General features: G+C 37.0%; 1 protein-coding gene across 18 annotated transcripts in view; it reads left to right on the top strand.

The window, feature by feature from the left end:
- The window catches only part of TTLL5 (tubulin tyrosine ligase like 5), a 414761-nt gene that overhangs the window by 65834 nt on the left and 329138 nt on the right, over positions 1-19789 (top strand). For all 18 annotated transcript variants that reach the window (XM_073242102.1, XM_073242099.1, XM_073242106.1 and 15 more), the window contains 5 exons: positions 47-128; positions 1709-1770; positions 2922-3016; positions 12109-12222; positions 12523-12614. In XM_073242102.1, coding sequence (XP_073098203.1) covers positions 47-128; positions 1709-1770; positions 2922-3016; positions 12109-12222; positions 12523-12614 — 445 coding nt within the window. The remainder of the gene's footprint in view (positions 1-46; positions 129-1708; positions 1771-2921; positions 3017-12108; positions 12223-12522; positions 12615-19789) is intronic.

Genomic DNA, 19789 nt, shown 5'->3' with positions numbered 1-19789 from the left:
TGACATGGAAAATAATCTTGCATATTGTGTTATGTTATATTTCTAGAACTCTATGGCTTTGACGTGCTTATAGATTCTACTCTGAAGCCATGGTTGTTGGAAGTGAATCTCTCTCCTTCTTTGGCCTGGTAAGTAGTCTGTTCCATCAACTAGGAGAGGACAAACTCAGTGAGGAGCACTAGGACACTGGGTTTTTTTGGTCATTTCTCTGGGCACTAGGAGATTTTTCCTCCTAGTTATTAGGTAGAGATGACTAGAGTTTCTAAATTTGGGTGATTTGTGTTATGTTGTTGAAGTCCATATGGCAACCATAGATCCCTGTCTTACTAGTCAACATGCAATCTATATTTACTGTCTTATTGGGCTTCTAAGGGATGCTTTTTGCATCCATCTTGATCCCCAGTTCTTTCTTTCTCTTTTTCAAAAACTTTGTAGGTGTTCTGCTAAGGGTAAAAAAACACACAAGGTATTATATTTCCTTTATTACCAAAGGTTTATGCAGACTCAAATCCACATATACTGTAAAGGAATAGAGCTGGGCCTATGGTAATATAGGTAATATTTGGTCCATTTTCCCCTGTCCTTGTCCTGGTATGCATCTAAGATTAAAGTCTAAAAACTTCCAACAATCTTTAAAAAAAATTTTTTTAACCTATCTATTATTTGGAAAGAGAGAAACATATTACTCAATACCAGAGAAGATTCTGCTTATATCTGCAGCTGCAGCCAGAGTTTCTATTAGTTATATGCTTCTCTAAACATCTAGAGAGCCCTTGAGATTTATGCCAGACCACCCAGCTGCTGCATTTTTAAGGATGAGAAATGTTGGCAAAATGCCAAATAATCAAATCAAGACAAATTGACTGTTTTGTGGGTTGGGAGTTTGGTTTAACCCCAAGAATAAGGTGTAGAACTAGATATTACAGATGCTCAGATGTTGTGCTACACTTTGTTAAGTAAGCTTTTTGCAGATTGCCCTCAAGGTAAATCATACACTATTAGAGAGCCCAGCAGGGTACTTTGGGTCCAGCAGCCAGAGTAATCTGGTTCATGGAGGAATATCTCAACACCAAAGCTGACATGGCATTCATTGCCACTGGGAGGCCTCCTGTCTCAGCCCATGTTGTTTCTGTTTCCATGTGGGTTCCTGGTATATGATCTGGTGATATTTTGGTGTAACTTCTGTTTTTCTGTGTGTGTGTGCCCTCATTTGCAAGCCTGCAACCTTAAGAAGGTTGATTTGGGACAGAAAATGAAGAACCAAAAAAATACAAAGATGGCCTATGTTTTTTCTCTTGATTGTGAATGTGATTTGACTATTGCAGCAGTGAAAAATAATTTGAATGAAGGGTTCCCTCATAAAAGAGCACACTAAAAGTCTGAACCTCTGAAATCCACAGGGATCATGAAGTATTCTTGACTTGTGCAAAATTCAAGTTGCATAAGACCTTCTGGAATAAAAAGATTACATGTCAGGAAATCAATGCCTTGATGCTGGGCCTGCCTTACAGAGGATGAGTTTAACACTGGGCTTTTATTTCTAGTATTTTTGCCCAGACTTCTTTTTATTTTTCCATGGATTTGATGAGCTTTATGTGTTGCTCCTCATTGACATTTGGAAGCTTTGCTATATTGGGGCCCATTAGGGGCAGCTAATCTGTTAACCTATAAAGTTATCGATTGCCCTTTTCTTTCTCTGTTCTGTTAGTGATGCACCTCTGGACCTAAAGATTAAAGCGAGTATGATTTCAGATATGTTCACTGTTGTAGGTAAGTAAGAGTGTTTTCTGAAAGTTCACATAAAAGTTAACCAGAGCACCCATTTTGTCAGGCTCTATAGGTGTTGCCAACTGGCTGTTCCTAAACCATGCTGAATGTCTTGTACTAAAAAGTTATATTTTCAGGGAAGTGTTTATATGTTTATACTCCCCCTGGCTCCATCCTGGCCTGAAGCTGAACCACAGCTAGGGCTAAGACCTAATTCCTAGGGCATAGGAAATATGGGCTGAGGAAGAGAATTAAACAAAGATCTGGAGAAAGTGTATTTTTCTCTGAGCTGGGATAGTGAAATTCACTGACGAAGCTTTGTTACAAAGGAGACTGGCTGTATTTCTGCTAGACAACCTCTGTTGGTGTCAGCATGATCCTCCTGTAGTGTATAGCTGAAGCAGCCCAAAGATGAAATCCCTTTTTGAGCGGACAAGCCAGAACTTTGAGATGGAGATGGGTAGTCAGGTGGGTATGCCTGCGTTTGTTGTTGTTTTTTTAAGTTCTCTAAAAAGACATAATAAAATATATTTGAAGTGAACTAGTACTTGGCGTACCAGCAAATGCTGTAAAACTTTGCTACTCTATTCTTTTTGGATGGGAATCTGCTTCTTTTTAGGAAATAAGTGAAATTAGCCCAAGCCTAATTTCTTAAGCCATAGAAAGTCTATAAAGCCCATTTTGGCTAGTAGACCACCTGCAGCAATTCCAGAAGTGGGCCCTGTAACAAGACAGCACCCCTCCCTTGCTTCTGGATTCTCCTGGTAGAAACATCATCTTCCAGTCCCTATCCAGGAAGCCACTTTAAAATAATTTGTTTTTCTTAACAGCAGTGTTTTTAAATGGCGGTTTGCGACTTTACTCTGATGGTTGTCAAAAAATCTACATCTCTTTTTCCATCAGAATCATATTTCAGCTCCCCAACAAGGAAGGTTGATTTGTCTGCACATTTTCCTTTCTGCTCTTTCCAGTTATGGTAGTTTGAAGTTCATGCAGTGTGTGTGTATGGGGGAATCATGCCCAGTCTTCTTGAGGATGGATCTCAACATTTATGACAGTGAAACTGAGTTTGTACAAATAAAGAAAAGGTGCAGCTAAACCTGCTAATTTCTTAGAAAATGGCAGGTTTTTAATGTTTGCCATTCCCTGTTCAGGATTTGTGTGCCAAAATCCTTCCCAGCGGGCATCAGCGCGGCCAATTTATCCTACCCTTGAGTCTTCCAGGCGAACTCCCTTCCAGAAACCTCAGGTAAGCAAATTCAACAGCAGGGAGCCCAAAGGAGGCTTATTGGAAAGTGGCAGCTGATGTAAATGAGTGAGCTGCTGCCCTGTGGGTATGAAGTCATTGAAAGCAGGAGAATTTGGGGCTCATTCTAGACAGGAGGCAGTTATACTCCTCTGTGGCTGATAGCTTTGAAACTAACTCTCTGGTTTTTGTTTTTTCTTTTGGCTTCTTTTTCATTATCTTTCTTTTTTAAAAAATCATCCTCTTTTTTCCTCAATTGGTATACTCATAAAGAAGGCACAGAGAGGGAGCTACAAGTTCCTAGTTTACTACTCTGCTGCATTCTTTTTGATCTCCACAGAGTAGCTTCATGAAGAAGATGCTCAACTGAAATTATATCTTCTCTACAAGCAATTCTCTTCAGAAGGTGTTTAAGTTAAATGCGATAAATGCCTGCAGAAACCTGTGCATGTCTGAAACATCATTTCATCAAGCACTGCTACAGTCCTTGTGTCCTCTGCATTTTTGTTCCAGTTAAAGCAACCAGCTAATCATTCTGTCTCCTCATTCCTTCATCTAAGCAATCCCTGCCTGTCTAGACCTGGCTAGTTTCCACTTCTGTTTCTTTGCCTTAGACATTTCTTCTCATCTAAAAGATCCACCTTCCTCCTGTCTGGATTGATTATCTTGCCTGCTCAGAAGTTTGGAGATTGTTTCTTTTTAAATCCATCCCACTCTGTCATTTCCTTTTCTTTTCACCATTATCTGCTTGTTTCTCTGTTGTATTGTTTTGCATTCACTGATTTGTTGCCTTTAGGTTGTCCATTGCTCCTCTGCTAGATTGTAAACTCTTTGAAGGCAGAAACAGCTGCGCCTTCTCCCCATCCCTTTTCACTTTCTTATCCCCTCCTTGTCTTCACTCCCCACCTCTGCTTTAACCTTCCATTTACCATCACCACCCTCCCCACCCCACCCCCACTCCGCTTCCTCCTCCTCTGTGCGGCTTGCTGCTCTCACCTAGAGTGGTGCTATTTGTTTACCAAGGTCATATTCTCTTATTTATTCAGGCAGCTTTTCATTAGAACTGGGTTTGCAAACTCAAATGCCTATAGAGGCTGCAGGCAGACAATGTAAATGAGTAACAACGGTCAACGTATAGTCCAGCTGAGGATGGTGAGACTGCAGCAAACTGGAGAGTGTGTGCCTCATGTACGCACTCTCAGCCCTGTGTAAGGGGCGCCTGTTGTACGGATGTGCTCCAATTGATCGTCAATGTGGTCAGAGTTGTCAGATCTTTACTGTCAAGAGAATTCTTATTTATAAATATTGGCAACCACATAGTTCAATTGAAAAAATATTTTACAGACCAAACATTACATGTCTTTGAGCTGGATTCAGTCACTGGGCTGCTTACCTGTGACCTGCTCTAGAACTGTTGGCCTACTAGTATTAGTGTTGCGATGTGGAACAGGGTGTACTCTATGTTAAGGGGCATTATCTTGGATTAGAAGTAAAACCAGGCAGCAGGGTTGTACTTGATCTGTGCCTCATCACAGATCAAAGAGTTTTCTTTAATTTTTAATAATAAAAAGTGGAGGATTAACCTAGGTGAACTAGGAAAACTGAGTTTAGGCAAGTCACATTCCTTTGCAGATTGTTTCCTGCAGTATCTGTGGCAGGAGCCACAGGGTGGTATATAAAGGTTTGTGAATGTTCCTGTGCAGCGTTAGCAGTTTTGCCAAGTTTCACTCTAGGGGTAGCTGTTTGTCAGTCTTAGATGAATTGATCCCTTTTCTTAGTTTGCCTGTCAGTTTTTATTGGCAACTCTGCAAATAGCAGAGAATCTCCTCACTGTTTGTTTTGCTAACCGGTAGGTAATGGCATGACTTCATCCATAAGAGGCTTACAGAACACTTCTTTAAAGGCTAAAGAAACTATAGCTCTGGCGCTGTGTGAAACAAATTTCTCAGGGAGTAGTGAACTCAGGAACTTGAGTTTGTGACACTAGGATTGTGCTCTCACTGGTAAAAAGATGAAACTGGAATAAATACACCTTAGGAGAAAGCGGTGTGAAACATAATAAATGCTCAACTCTTCCAAGCACAACATGTAGGGCTCTGGCTTTTGGTTTCTGTTTGGAGATTGTCTTTTCCTTTTTGATATCAGAGATGTAGGAGTTGGGAAATACAGATGCATTAGGGGAACCTAAGGCTTTATTCCATTTTTCTGTCTTTTATAGCATCTAGTATCTGCACAGTTTCAGTCATCAAATGCCAAACAGGTGAGTTCTGGATCATTTAGAGACTTAATCGAATTATTATTTCCATTTTCCAAATGGAAAGCCTTTTAGCTTTACTCTTTCACAGTACATGTTTTAAACACCTGCTATTTGAACAGTTTAATAGTATAAGGTAAAAGTGAAAATGAATGCACAGAGGTCTTTGTGGATATAGAAGAGAAAAGTAGCAGTTGGAGGAATTTGCTAATCCTCTTTCCCTGATAGTGATTGCTGTGATGGAGGCTGTCAGATTCAAATGATGAACAGGGTTTAGAGGCATATCTATTTGCTTTCACCAATATATTCCAGGAAGGAAATATCATAGTTCACAAATAGCCTTTCTTTTTGTTTGGACATCTTATGAAACATACTACTGTCAGCAGCTTAGTGTTGGAAATGATTTCACATTGTGTATTGGGCCTGTGTTTAAGTTTCTTAACAGATGACATTTCTTATATGTAGTGATTTGTAGTCTTATGAATTTTAGAAACTGCCGTAATTAGTGTCTAGATGTCACCTTTAAATAAAGACAGTATTCTGTCTCAGTCTCCTAAGGATCAGCATTTGTCCTCTAACTGTTCTTGTTAGTAGCATTTGATATGAACTGTGGCTTTCCACTTGGCAGATCTTTTTTTAACATCTCTTTTGAGGTGAAGGGTATCAGTGATGTTGCTACTCCTGCTGTGTTGATGTGAGAGATGTAGGTGTTTCACACACAAGTGTGTCACCTGCAACTTAGTTCTTTAGCCAAAAGCTCCAGTACGTTAATTTTGGCATTTGTATTCTCCGATGCAGTTCCTGGTAGGCTCAGAAGCTTGAATTTTAACTTTCTTAGCTACTGTTTTTGATAGTGATTTGCATGGTTTATGTGAATCCAAGAAGTGAAAAAGAGACTTAATGTCTGTCTCGTCTAGTATTTGGTAACTGGTTAATATGGTTCTGTAATGAGTTTTGGTGTTTAGTTGGTAAAATGCAAAACTCTGTAATGTTTAGTGTTTTGTATTTAGTAAGTACCTAAGTGTGCACTGCTCTTCATGGCAAACAAAAACCAAAAATACCCCATGCCCGTTGAGTTCAAAGGGCTTACATTCCAAATATCTCTTGAACTAATCTATTTAAGGTGAACATTCAAAGTACTAATTCAGTCTTCTGAATTTGACTGCAAAGAAATGTCTTTGATAATGTAATTCCCTTTCCTATTTTAATTCTATTTCATCTCCATCACTGCAATTACCATAGGTTGCAATAGCCTATGGCCGAGCAAGGCCTCTCTCTGGTAGTTCTGTATTGGAACACTGCTAACGTGACATAGAATGTCTTCCTGGCTTAACTCAGCCAACTCTGTTCATGTTAAATTCTTCCACTCTTAATTGTTCTGTGTTGTACGTTGTTACTGTCTTTCTGTTAATGAAGTGCTTTCCACTCCACAGTAGTTTTCATCACAGCCAAGTAAAAAAAGAAAAGAAGTTCTCTGCTCTGGTCATTTAGACTATGTCAAGTTTTCTTTTTCTGTTTCTGTTGGATTGTGAAGTCACAGTTCTTTGCCTCTTGCCTGACTATTCCTTTTAAACCCATTCTCTCTTTGTACATTTCTTCCTTCCCTTGAATGTCTATAGTTCACATCTTCCACTCACCAGAAATTTTCAGCATTCCAAGGCAGGTGGCATGGTTTTATGGAAAGAACATAGACCTTAGAGTCAGAGAGATCTGGATTCAAACTTGCCTGCCAATCTCTAGTTGTTAGACCTTGGGCAAGTTCCCTTAAATCTGTGAGGCTCAAGTCCTGCCTCTGTCAAGGATAAGAATACATAAATGGAGTTGTGGAGAAAGAAATGATAAAACCTAGGTAAAATATTTAGGAAAGTTCAGGCCACATAGTTTACCCTCAGATGTAGTCCCTTACACACTTTTGAGTTCTGTTGATTTTCTTTTTACCATTTTGATGGCCATAATCTAGTGTTATTTTGATATTTATTTATCAGTAGTCAGTTATGTCTTTTAACTGTTTTCAGTTTTTGTCAGTGTATTTTGTTCATTATGTCATGACACTAAGCCTGACTGGAAATGTAATTTAGAATAAGTAACTTTATGAAATTTTCACAAATGCTTCTATAAAATCTGAAGACATTAAATATATTCACTATATTCCCCTCTTTTGTAGTTTTGTCATAAAATCAAAATATTAAAGCACGTTTTAAAATAAATAAATCCATCTCCATACTACTATTCTTTATGAGCCCATTAAACTCTAAATGTTTATGGATTTTTTTTTTAATATTTGTTCCATTATTTTACTAGGGATTCAAGTTAGACTTCCCAGGCGGTAATCACCAGGAGCATACTTCTTACATTTTTGAAGATTGGTACCTCATTTGTTTTTTTCTAATCCTCTGGTACCTCCTCAGTTCTTCATGATTTTTCTGACATAATTGTAAGTGGTTTTGGTAAGTTTTTTTTTCTAAGCCAGTTCTGTAAACAACCAGATGCATGTCTCAGACCTGCTGACTTTAATTATTCCAAATTTCCAGATGTTGCATATCTTTTTTTAGTGTAACAGAAGCCTACTTACTCTCTTCCTCCCCCCCCCCCCCCCACTGCTAATTTCAAAGTATACTTCTGGTTATCATTACATTTAAACTTTCTCTATTAGCCATTTTTGTGTCTATTTCCCACCCAGGTTTATTCACATCATGTGGTCCTTTTTGTTTATCTTCTTTCATTTGATAGCATTAGTTTGTTTTGCTTTGTAAACTTGGCTTTGCCTTTTGTTTTCTAAATGGCAGAATATATCACATATAAATTGAGCCATTTCTAGTTCATTCGTTTTTAACACCGAATTCCAAACTTTGTAAAACTGAATCAGAATATTTGTATTCTTTACATGTATTCTCAGTCAAACAGATTTTCTCTTTGCCTCTCAATTATGATGTCTTTTAGGGTATCTCACCTTTTTTCATATTCTGTATTTTGGCCAGTTCTTCTCATTACTGGTACTTGCTAGCTCTCTTTAGGTTGAGGATCATTTTTCTGATTCACCATCTGTTTCTTACTGCTTTGAGTGGGGACAGGTGGTTCCTTGTCTCAGTAATTTCACATTCTCAGTTCTTTCCTAGCCAAAGGTTAGACATGTAAAGGTTTCTTCTCCAGGTATATTTCTGAATCATAAGTCATACTAATGATAATGTAACATTTTTGATGCGTGTTGCATGGTAGGATTCTTACCCAGACAGTAATTTTTCAGTTTAAATTTAGTCTGTATGAACACAGTAGTTTAAATCATGTGTCATCTAGCCAGAGGCAATGGTTCTCTTTTAAGTTCAGAGGAGCCTTATTTCCTTCGTGCATTCAGTCAATCCATTGTAATACGTGTATTTATTTTACCTGCCACCCAGAGAATGCAGCTGAGCTGATATGCCCAAAATCAGAACTACAGAATGGCTTGCATTTGGACTCTTTTGCTCTTGTATTTGATAGTCCTGATGGCCTGATTCTTTTTTGCTTTTGCTTTGCTTTGCTTTGCTTTTAATTTCCAGGTATGTCTCCTTGGCATTCATGAGCACTACTATTTTCTTTCTTTTTTTAAAAATTTGTTATCCTTTCTTCTCCCCTTTTCTCTCATTTGTGTCTAAAATTCAGGCCACATTCCTTACTAGCTCATTTCATTAACAAATATTGGTAGGATTCATCCAATGGTTCAGGAAAGTATTGTTACTGTATAAATATATTTCTCTATAAATCAGTACAGCAAATATTATGTTGATTTAAAAAATTCTCTCCAATCTCAAGTTTATTGAAAAGCTGAGATTGGCAAAATACTTCTGACTTTCTAATCTGTTATTTTCCAGTAGCTTCCCCAAAGATACAGAAAACTTGGGTGGAGACGCATTTGAGGTACTTAGACTTCAATAGCTACAACTTTTCATGTCTTTTCCCTTGCAGCCTTCTTAATAGATTAGATTGAAATAAATAGGTGAAGAGATTAAAGGAGCTTCTAGCCACTTTTTTTTTTTCTTGGAGTAACACTGACTTGTGCTTTGCAGCCTAGTGATACTTGTGGCAATAAAAGAGTAAAGCCATCGGCTTATAGGGCTTAACAGCTGGGGCAGTCATCTAACAAGCTCCATTACCACTCAGCCCCTTCCTTTTCAAACCTCCCAGATGCCCCAGCCAGGAGCCCCACCCACACAGCCCACACAGAAGCATATGGTGCTAGAGTTAGAACTGTGGACTCTGAGTACAAAAGAGTGGTTGTGAATGTGTATTGGAGACAACTCACTGGAAGTGACTGGGAGAGAAGGTTAAGGGTTTTTGGGTGCTAATTCATTGTTTATAGGAGCAGGTTTAGATAAGTAGTGGAAGGTTGCAGCATCGTTATGATCTCAGTCTCTGAAAACCAGCATTATCATTCCGTCATGAAGCAGTTCTACAAAGATGAAAATTAAGTTCTAGAAAAAGCAAAACAAATTTTAAGATTAAAAAAAAAGGCATAACAAATAAGAAAGCATGAAGAAAACAATAATTAAAAAAGGACAAGAAAAGGAACAACAAAAACAAAAGGACAGCAAAATAAAATAAAAAAACTAAAAATTAGAGGTATTTATTACATGTGATTCAATAGTGATTTGATCCATGTTCTTATAAGGATGACTATGCATTCCTTAAAAGTATTCTAATAGGTAATAACTATTCCTTAAAAATTTTTTATTTTGACCTTTTGCTATGGATTTTAGTTTTATCAACATCTTGACTTAGGAGGATTTACTGCCAGTGGCTTTCTTTTCAGAGCCATGATCACATGTGGATCACTGTGTGAAAATGAGTGAAGTCCTCAAAGCATTCATTAATATCTTGACTTTTCCAAATTACACACTAAATAAGAATTCACACATACTTATTTTTAAGTAAACATTAAAAAATAAAGATTTTTGAATGATGATATTACTTATACTGATTCCCTTTCTAAATCTTTAAATTTTCCCTTTGATTCCCTGCTCACCCCAGTACATACTGTTTAATGTAGTCTCAGAGATTGGAGAGTTAAATTTTTTCCCAGAATGCTCTGCAAAGTTTAATTCTAACTATGACTGATCTGTGTGTCAGCACATTGATTCATTTGTTTATTTGTGCAATAAGTATTTACTGATCTCCTTTTTCATACCAAGTACTGTTTGGGATGCTGAAGATAAGCAGAGGAAAAGCTAAACATATGAAAGTCCTTTCCTTCATGTGTTGCTTTTATCTGCTGATTTCATGGTTTTCCTTTACATAGTGTCTCCTCAGGAAGTTGCCTGTCAGAAAATCTATTTCTTATAGTGCCCGTGCTAGATTTGAAGGTGAGTATATATTGGTCTCCCTTGAGTCCTAAGGAAAAACCATTCATAGTTGTTTGTATACAGGTGTGTATTAGTCTGCTTGGGCTGCCATAACAAAATACCACAGACTGGGTGGCTTAAACCACAGAAATTTATTTCTCACAGTTTTAGAGGCTGGGAAGTCCAACATCAGTGACAAGGTAGGTTTTATTCTGAGGCCTCCTCTCTTGGCTTGTAGATGGCTGCAGGCTCCCTGTGTGCTCACATGGCCTCTTCGTGTGCGGTTGGGCAGAGAGAAAGAGTACAGGCTCCCTAGTGTCTCTTCTTTTGCGGACATTAATCCCATCAGACCGGGGTCCATCCTCATGACCTCATCCAACCCTGATTACCCCCCGAAAGTCCCATCTACACATGCCATCACATGGGACTTAAACATAGGAATTTTGGAAGAACACAAACATTCAGTCCATAACAATGAGTACTACTGAAAAGGTAAAAAATCAGTTACCAAAAAGTCTTTCCATAGGTAGCCTACACAAAGCAAACAGTAAAAACAGTTTCAGACAAGAGGATTTCTTCTCACTGGTCAAAGTTACTTCTAGGAATCTAGGCAGTTTGCACCCACATTTCTTGAATTATTTCTTATTCTTACTGCTTAGCTGATTTGTCGTATTTTATCAGCTGCTACATCTGTTTCAATAATAGTGTATTGTCATGCTTCGTATGTCTGACTTCCTTTATTACCTTTATATTTCTTGGCTCGAAATAACTTAAAACTTTGGTTCTCAGTCGACCTTCCTGATGGTCATTCAGAAACTGAAGTAGCCTGGGTCATCTTGGGGGATCGGTGAGGCCAATGGCCCTTTGGCTGCCTCCTTGGAGTGCCCCGGGCAGTTATCCTTGGTCCAGGTCTCTTGAAAGCCAGCAGCCACAGTATTTCTCAAGAAAATAGCCTTTTGATCACAGCTCTTTTCTTTGTCACCCATGGCTCTCACCTCAGTATTTATCTCTTCTAGTTCTAAAACATCTCACAGCTGAACTTTGTCATCTGTGGCATTATAGATTATTGCTCCTTGGTTTTCTGTTTTAGGTGTCAGTTCTCCTAACTCTCCTTCCCAGAGCTGAAAAGAATGTAATTATTTAGTGAAATAAATAGACATTTAATCTTACATTGAGATTTTTTTCTTATTTTTTCCATATTTTTGAAAATATTAGAGGTACTCTAAAACCAAAATTACGAGTAAGTACTAGCTTAAAAACTCATATTGTAGACATCTTTTATTCTTTGTATTTCTCTCTCAATCTGTAGTGTTTTCCTCCTCTTCTGCTTTTTCTTCTTGCCTTGGAATTTACTAGCTTTTATCTGTTTCCCAGGGTTTTAGTCTCAGATTAATTAGAGAAAATGGGCTTTGAATTTGAACTTATTCATATTAGGACAGATAATGGTGTTAGGGGGCTGGATAGAAGGAAATAAAGAAAGGTGATAAAACGTGTTTTTTGTTTGTTTTTGTTTTTCCTTTCTTTAGCGTTCCCGTCCACTCTCTGCCAGTGATGCGGAAATGAAAAACCTTGTGGGCTCAGCCCGGGAGAAGGTGCCGGGGAAGTTAGGTGGTTCTATGCTCGGTCTGTCAATGGAGGAGGTAAAGATGACTCCATTTCAGGTCTTTGTGGGCTGACACGGGGTACAGTGAGTGATTCATAATGTTCACGACGTAATATTCAGTTCATGACATAATATTCAACACATATTTTAAGTTGAAAAGAGAAAGATTCAAGATAGGAGAAATTTTTCTCAGAAGACAGCATCTAATATGGAATTAATTCCTCCCTTCATGCTTCTTTCGTATTTTGGGGTCATAACTCTCTTCCTCTTTTCAATAACCACTTGGATTCCAGTTTTCAAAATAGGTACTCATTTTATTTTCTATTCCTCCATGTAGATAAAAGTTTTACGGAGGGTGAAGGAAGAGAATGATCGGAGAGGTGGATTTATTCGCATATTCCCTACATCAGAGACATGGGAAATATATGGGTGAGGTGACTACCTTTTTAAAAAATCTGTACCCCAGGTCCACAGAATTATATGAATTGTGACACATCATTGCCATCAGTACTCTGCATGTGGTGGCTTTATTTTATTTACTTACAGTAGTATGAATATTACTCAACCCAAGAACTACAGCATTAATAGGAGTTTAATCTACCTGTGCATATTCCTTTTTTTTAAAGGAATATGCACATTCCCCCTTTTTAAAGTCCTCTGCCCCTTCCTACCTAGCCCTTTAACCCAGGATTAGACACTGTCCTAAATTTTGTATCTGTTACCTAGATTTGAAAAAAAAAGTTTTATTATCTATATGTATGCCTCAATAATGTTTTATTTTTTATCATCATTGAAATCTAGTTTATGTACAATAAAATGCATCCATTTTGAGTGTTACAGTTTGATGCTGAGTTTTGACAGATACAAACTCCAATTTAACCACCACCATCACCACAATCAAGATATATAGAACATTTCCATCATCTCTAGAAATCCCCTCAGGCCCCTTTATAGTCAGTCATGCCCCCCTCATAAACCTGAGCCCCAGAATCTACTGATTTCCTTTATGTTACTATAGTGTTTCCAGAACTTCATATAAATAGAGACATATAATATATTCTCTGGTGTGGGTTCTTTTGTTTGTCATAATGTTTTTGAGAATTATACACATTGTGCGAAGCAGTGGTTCATTCTTTATTACTGTTATGTTCTGTTTCATTTTATGAGTATATACCACAATTTGTTTATCCATCCACCTAGTGTGGAACATTTGGGTTGTACACAGTTTTGAGCTGTTACGAAGAAAGCTGCTATGAACATTCATGCGTAAGTCACTCTGTGGATATATTTCATTTCTCTTAGATAAATACTTAGGAGTGGAATAGGTGGATCATATGATAAGGGAGAAGGGATAGTACCATTTTATATTTTACCAACAATGTATGAGAGTTCCAGTTGCTCCCTTTCTTGGCAACACTTGGTATTGTCAGGCATTTTAATTTTAGACATTCTAGTGTGTGTGTACAATGTATCTCTGTAGTTCTAATTTGCTTTTCTCTGATACTGAGTATTCATGCACTATTGGTCATTTTTGTATCTCTTATTACATTTTAAATTTAGGATTTGTATCTTTTTATTATTGGATTATAAAGGACTCTTGATACAAGTCCTTTCTCAAATATTTATACTGTGAATATTTTTCCCAAGTCTGTGGCTAGGTTTTATATTTTTTAACAGTGGCTTTTAAAGAACATAATTTTTAAATTTCAGTCAAGTCCAATTGACCAACATTTAAAAGTTTTTGCATTTTGTGTTTCCTAAGACTTCTTTACCAACCACAGCTTCACAGAACTTTTTCTCTTATGTTTTTCTCCTTGAAGTTTTACAATTTTAACATATACTTTTAGGTCTCTGATATGTGTTGATTTAATTTTTGTGTCTGGTATAAGATAAAGTTGAGGTTCTTTTTTTTCCATATTGATGTCCATTTGTTTCAGCACCATTTGTTGAAATTACTCCATTGAATTACCTTGGCATCTTCATTGAAAATTAATTGATGGTGTGGGTCTATTTCTGGACTTTATTCAGTTTCATTTATCTATGTGTTTGTCTTGTTTACTGTAGCTTTATACAATGTTTTGAAGTTAGGTATTGTGAGTCTTCCAACTTTGGTTTTCTGCACAATATTTTTACTATATTGTGTCCTCTGTATTTCCAAAGAAATTTTAGATTTTGTCAATTTCTATGCAAAAGCCTGCTGGCTTTTGATTGGGATTGCACTGGGTGTATTGATTGCTGGAGAGTAGACATTTTAACAATACTGAGTTTTCCAGTTCTTGAACATGATATATCTCTCCATTTATTTAGATCTTTGATTTCCCTGATCAGTGTTTCACAGTTTTCAGTGTGAGGATCCTGAATACATTTTGTTAAATTTATCATTTAGTATTTCATGCTTTTGGATGATAATTGTAAATATTTTTTAGCAGCCTTATTGAGCTATAAATGGCATATAATACATTGAACATATTTAAAGTGTACAATTTGATAAGTTTTAATGTATGTATATATCCATGAAACTATCACCACAATCAACATGATGAACACATATATCACCCCCAAAAGTTTCCTTGTGCCCCCTTATAATTCCTCTCTCCTGTCCATTCTTCCTTGCGTATTTCTGTCCCCAGACCACTTCTGATCAGCTTTCTATCACTAAAGATGAATTTTCATTTCCCAGAATTTCATATAAATAGAATTCTATAGGTTGTGTGTGCTCTTTTTAGTCTGGTCCTTTTTGCTTGGCAAAATTATTTTTAGGTTTACACATGTTACAGCATGTATCAGTGGTTTAATTCCTTTTATTATTGATTAGCATTCTATTATAGGCATACACTTGAATTTGTTTATCATTAATCTGTTGATAGATTTTTGAGTTTTCAGTTTTTGGTTATTACAAATAAAGCTTCTATGAACAATTATATACAAATTTTTGTATGGTCATGTGCTTTCATTACTCTTGAGCAAAATACTTGTGGAATTGACTGGATCATATGGTGTGTATGTAACTTTTTAAGGAATTGCCATATGGTTTTCTAAGTAAATTTGAAGGAATTAAAAGGTTGCACCATTTTACATTCCCGTCATAAGTGTATGAGAGTTCCAGTTCCTCCACATCCTTAACAACAATTGGTATGGTCAATTTAATTTTATCTCACTATGGTTTAATTTGCACTTCCCTAATGAGTAATGTTGAACATATCTTCATGTGCTTATTTGCTGTTTGTTTATCTTTGATGATAGATATTTTGCCAGTTTTTTATATGGTTATTTGCTTTCTTATAGTTCATTTGTGAGAGGTCTTTCTATATTCTGGGTATGTCCTTTATCAGATGTATGCTTTGCAAAGATTTTCTCCCAGTATGTCACTTGTCTTTTCATTCTTTAAATAGTTTATTCTGAAGAGCAGAAGTTTTAAAATTTTGAGTAAGTCCAATTGGTCCACTTTTTTTCTTTTAATTACTGTGCGTTAGATATTGAATCTAAAAAATCTTTGCCTATTCCAAGGTTTCTTTTTTTAAAAATAGAAATGTAATAATTTTAGTTTTACATTAAAGACTTTGACCAATTTTAAGTTAATATTTGTATATGTGCAAGGTATGGATCACAGTTCTTTTAGCACCCCTTGTTGAAAAGACTACTCTCTCTACATTGAATTGCCTTTGCACTTTTGTGGGAGATGACTGTGTGGGTCTATTTCTTTACTGTCTGTTCTTTTCCACTGATCTTTTTGTCTTTGTGCCAATACAATACCATACTGCCTTGATTACTGTAGCTTTATAGTAAATCTTATTCTAACTTTGTTCTTTTTCCAAGTTGTTTTGGCTGGTTTAGGTCATTTGCATTCCCATTTGGATTTTAGAAGTAGCTTGTCAGTTTCTTCAAAAAAATACTGGTTGGGACTTTGATTGGGATTGCATTGACTCTCTGCATCAATTTGAAGATAGTTGACATCTTAACAATACTGAATCATCCAACCCACAAGCAAAGTGTGTCTGTCCATTTGTTTAGCTCTTTCATTTCTCTCAGCAATGTTTTGCAGTCTTCAGTGTACAGGTCTTTTTACATCTTTTGTCAGACTTATTCCTGAGTATCTAGTATGTTTTGATGCTGTTGTAAATGATACTGTTTTCTTAACTTCAGTTTCTGACTGTCGCTAGTATATAGAAATACAATTGACTTATGTATATTGATCTTGTGTCCTGCAATCGTGCTAAACTCACTTATTTAGTTTTCAGTTATGTGGGAGTTTTTCTAATGATCTTATAGTGATTTCTAGTTTACTTTCGTTATGTTCAGAGAACATACTTTATATACTTGAGTCTTTTATAATTTACTGAGACTTGTTTTATGGTCTGGAATATGATTTATCCTGGTAAATGTACCATGTACATTGAAAAGAATGTCTATTCTGCTGTTGTTGGGTGAAGTGTTCTATAAATGTCCATTGGTTAAATAGGTTGACAGTTCTGTTCAGATTTTCTCTATTTTTCCTAATTTTGTTAATATTGAGAGTTTAGGGTTGAAATTTCTCACTGTAAATGTGAGTCAGTTTTTCCTTTTCATTCTCAGTTTTGCTTTTCATGGATTTTGAAATTCTGTTATTAGAAGTATGTGCACTAAACTTATGTCTTCGTATAAATCACCTTCTTTATTGCTGTGAAATGTCCCGCTTTATAGTTATAATGTTCCTTTCCAGAAGTCTACTTAAATGCTATGATATACTTATGCCAGCTAGCTTGTGATTATAATGTCTGCATGGTATATCTTTTTTTTTATTAAGGTATCATTGATACATACTCTTATGAAGGTTTCACAAGAAAAACAATGTGGTTATTACATTCATCCTTATTATCAAGTCACCCCCCATGCCCCATTGCAGTCACTGTCCATCAGTGTTGTAAGATGCCACAGAGTCCCTATTTGTCCTCTCTGAGCTACACAGTCTTCCCCGTGACCCCACACACACCATGTGCACCAATCATGATGCCCCACAAACCCCTTCTCCCACTCCTCCACACCACCTCCCCCACCCCTCCCCTTTGGTAACCCCTAGTCCCTTCTTGGAGTCTGTGAGTCTGCTGCTATTTTGTTCCTTCATTTTTGCTTTGTTGTTATACTCCACAAATGAGGGAAATCATTTGGCTTGCCTTTCTCTGCCTGTATTATTTCACTGAGCATAATACCCTCTAGCTCCATCCATGTTGTTGCAAATGGTAGGATTTCTTATAGCTGAATAGTATTCCATTGTGTATATGTATCACATCTTCTTTATCCATTCATCTACTGATGGACACTTAGGTTGCTTCCATATCTTGGCTATTGTAAAAAGTGCTGCGATAAACATAGGGGTGCATATGTCTTTTTGAATCTGGTAAGTTATATTCTTTGGGTAAATTCCAAGGAGTAAGATTCCCTGGTCAATTGGTATTTCTGTTTTTAGTTTTCTGAGGAACCTCCATAGTGCTTTCCACAATTGTTGAACTAGCTTACATTCCCACCAACAGTGTAGGAGAGTTCATCTTTCATTGTTGTTCTTAGTTGTTTTGATGCTGGCCATCCTTACTGGTATGAGGTGATATCTCATTGTGGTTTTAATTTGCATTTCCCTGATGATTAGTGATATGGAGCATCTTTTCATGTCTGTTGGCCATCTGAATTTCTTCTTTGGAGAACTGTCTCTTAATATCCTCTGCCAATTTGTTAATCAGGTTATTTGCTTTTTGGGTGTTGAGGTGTGTAAGTTCTTTATATATTTTGGTTGTTAACCCCTTGTCAGATATGTCATTTACAAATATATTCTCCCATATTGTAGGATGCCTTTTTGTTCTGTTGATGGTATCCTTTGCCATACAGAAACTTTTTAGTTTGATGTAGTCCCATGAGTTCAGTTTTGCTTTTGTTTCCCTTGCTCAAGGAGATGCGTTCAGGAAGAAGTTGCTCATGCTTATATTCAGGAGATGTTTGCCTATGTTGTCCTCTTTTTTTAAAATTTTATTTTGGTATCATTAATCTACAATTACATGAAGGACATTATGTTTACTAGGCTCCCCCCTTCACCAAGTCCCCCCCACATCCCCATTCACAGTCACTGCCCATCAACATAGTAAGATGTTGTAAAATCACTACTTGTCTTCTCTGTGTTGCACAGCCCTCCCCGTGCCCCCCACCCCACACTATACATGCTAATCGTAATGCCCCCTTTCTTTTTTTCCTGCCCTTATCCCTCCCTTCCCACCCATCCTCCTCAGTCCCTTTCCCTCTGGTAACTATTAGTCCATTCTTGGGTTCTGTGTTTCTGCTGCTGTTTTGTTCCTTCAGTTTTCTTTTGTTCTTATACTCCACATATGAGTGAAATCATTTGGTACTTGTTTCTCTCCTCCTGGCTTACTTCACTGAGCATACTATCCTCTAACTCCATCCATGTTGTTGCAAATGGTAGGATTTGTTTTTTTTCTTATGGCTGAGTAATATTCCATTGTGTATATATACCACATCTTCTTTATCCATTCATCTACTGATGAACATTTAGGTTGCTTCCATATCTTGGCTATTGTAAATAGTGCAGCGATAAACATAGGGGTGCATCTATCTTTTTCAAACTGTAGTGCTGCATTCTTGGGGTAAATTCCTAGAAGTGGAATTCCTGGGTCAAATGGTATTTCTATTTTGAGTGTTTTGAGGAACTTCCATACTGCTTTCCACAATGGTTGAACTAATTTACATTCCCACCAGCAGTGTAGGAGGGTTCCCCTTTCTCCACAACCTCGCCAACATTTGTTGTTGTTCGTCTTTTGGATGGTAGCCATCCTTACTGGTGTGAGATGATATCTCATTGTGGTTTTAATTTGCATTTCTCTGATGACAAGCAATGTGGAGTATCTTTTCATGTGCCTGTTGGCCATCTGAATTTCTTCTTTAGAGAACTGTTTATTTAGCTCCTCTGCCCATTTTTAATTGGATTATTTGCTTTTTGTTTGTTGAGGTGTGTGAGCTCTTTATATATTTTGGATGTCAACCCTATATCGGATCTGTCATTTATGAATATATTCTCCCATATTGTAGGATACCTTTTTGTTCTATTGATGGTGTCCTTTGCTGTACAGAGCTTTTCAGCTTGATATAGTCCCATTTGTTCATTTTTGCATTTGTTTCCCTTGCCCAGGGAAATATGTTCAAGAAGAGGTCTAAGAGATTTTTGCCTATGTTTTTTTCTAAGAGTTTTATGGTTTCATGACTTACATTCAAGTCTCTTTAATCCATATCGATTTTACTTTTGTGTATGGGGTTAGACAATAATCCAGTTCCATTCTCTTGCATGTAGCTGTCAAGTTTTGCCAACACCAGCTGTTGAAGAGGCTGTCATTTCCCCATTGTATGTCCATGGCCCCTTTATCATATACTAATTGACTGTATATGGTTGAGTTTATATCATGGCTCTCTAGTCTGCTCCATTGGTCTATGGGTCTGTTCTTGTGCTAGTACCAAACTGTCTTGATTAATATGGCTTTGTAGTAGAGCTTGAAGTTGGGGAGCACAATCCCCCCAGCTTTATTCTTCCTTCTCAGAATTGCTTTGGCTGTTTGAGGTCTTTTATGGTTCCA

The sequence above is a fragment of the Manis javanica genome, chromosome 8, assembly GCF_040802235.1.
Source record: "Manis javanica isolate MJ-LG chromosome 8, MJ_LKY, whole genome shotgun sequence".
Classification (NCBI taxonomy): domain Eukaryota; kingdom Metazoa; phylum Chordata; class Mammalia; order Pholidota; family Manidae; genus Manis; species Manis javanica.
This window is presented reverse-complemented; position numbering and strand designations above follow the sequence as displayed.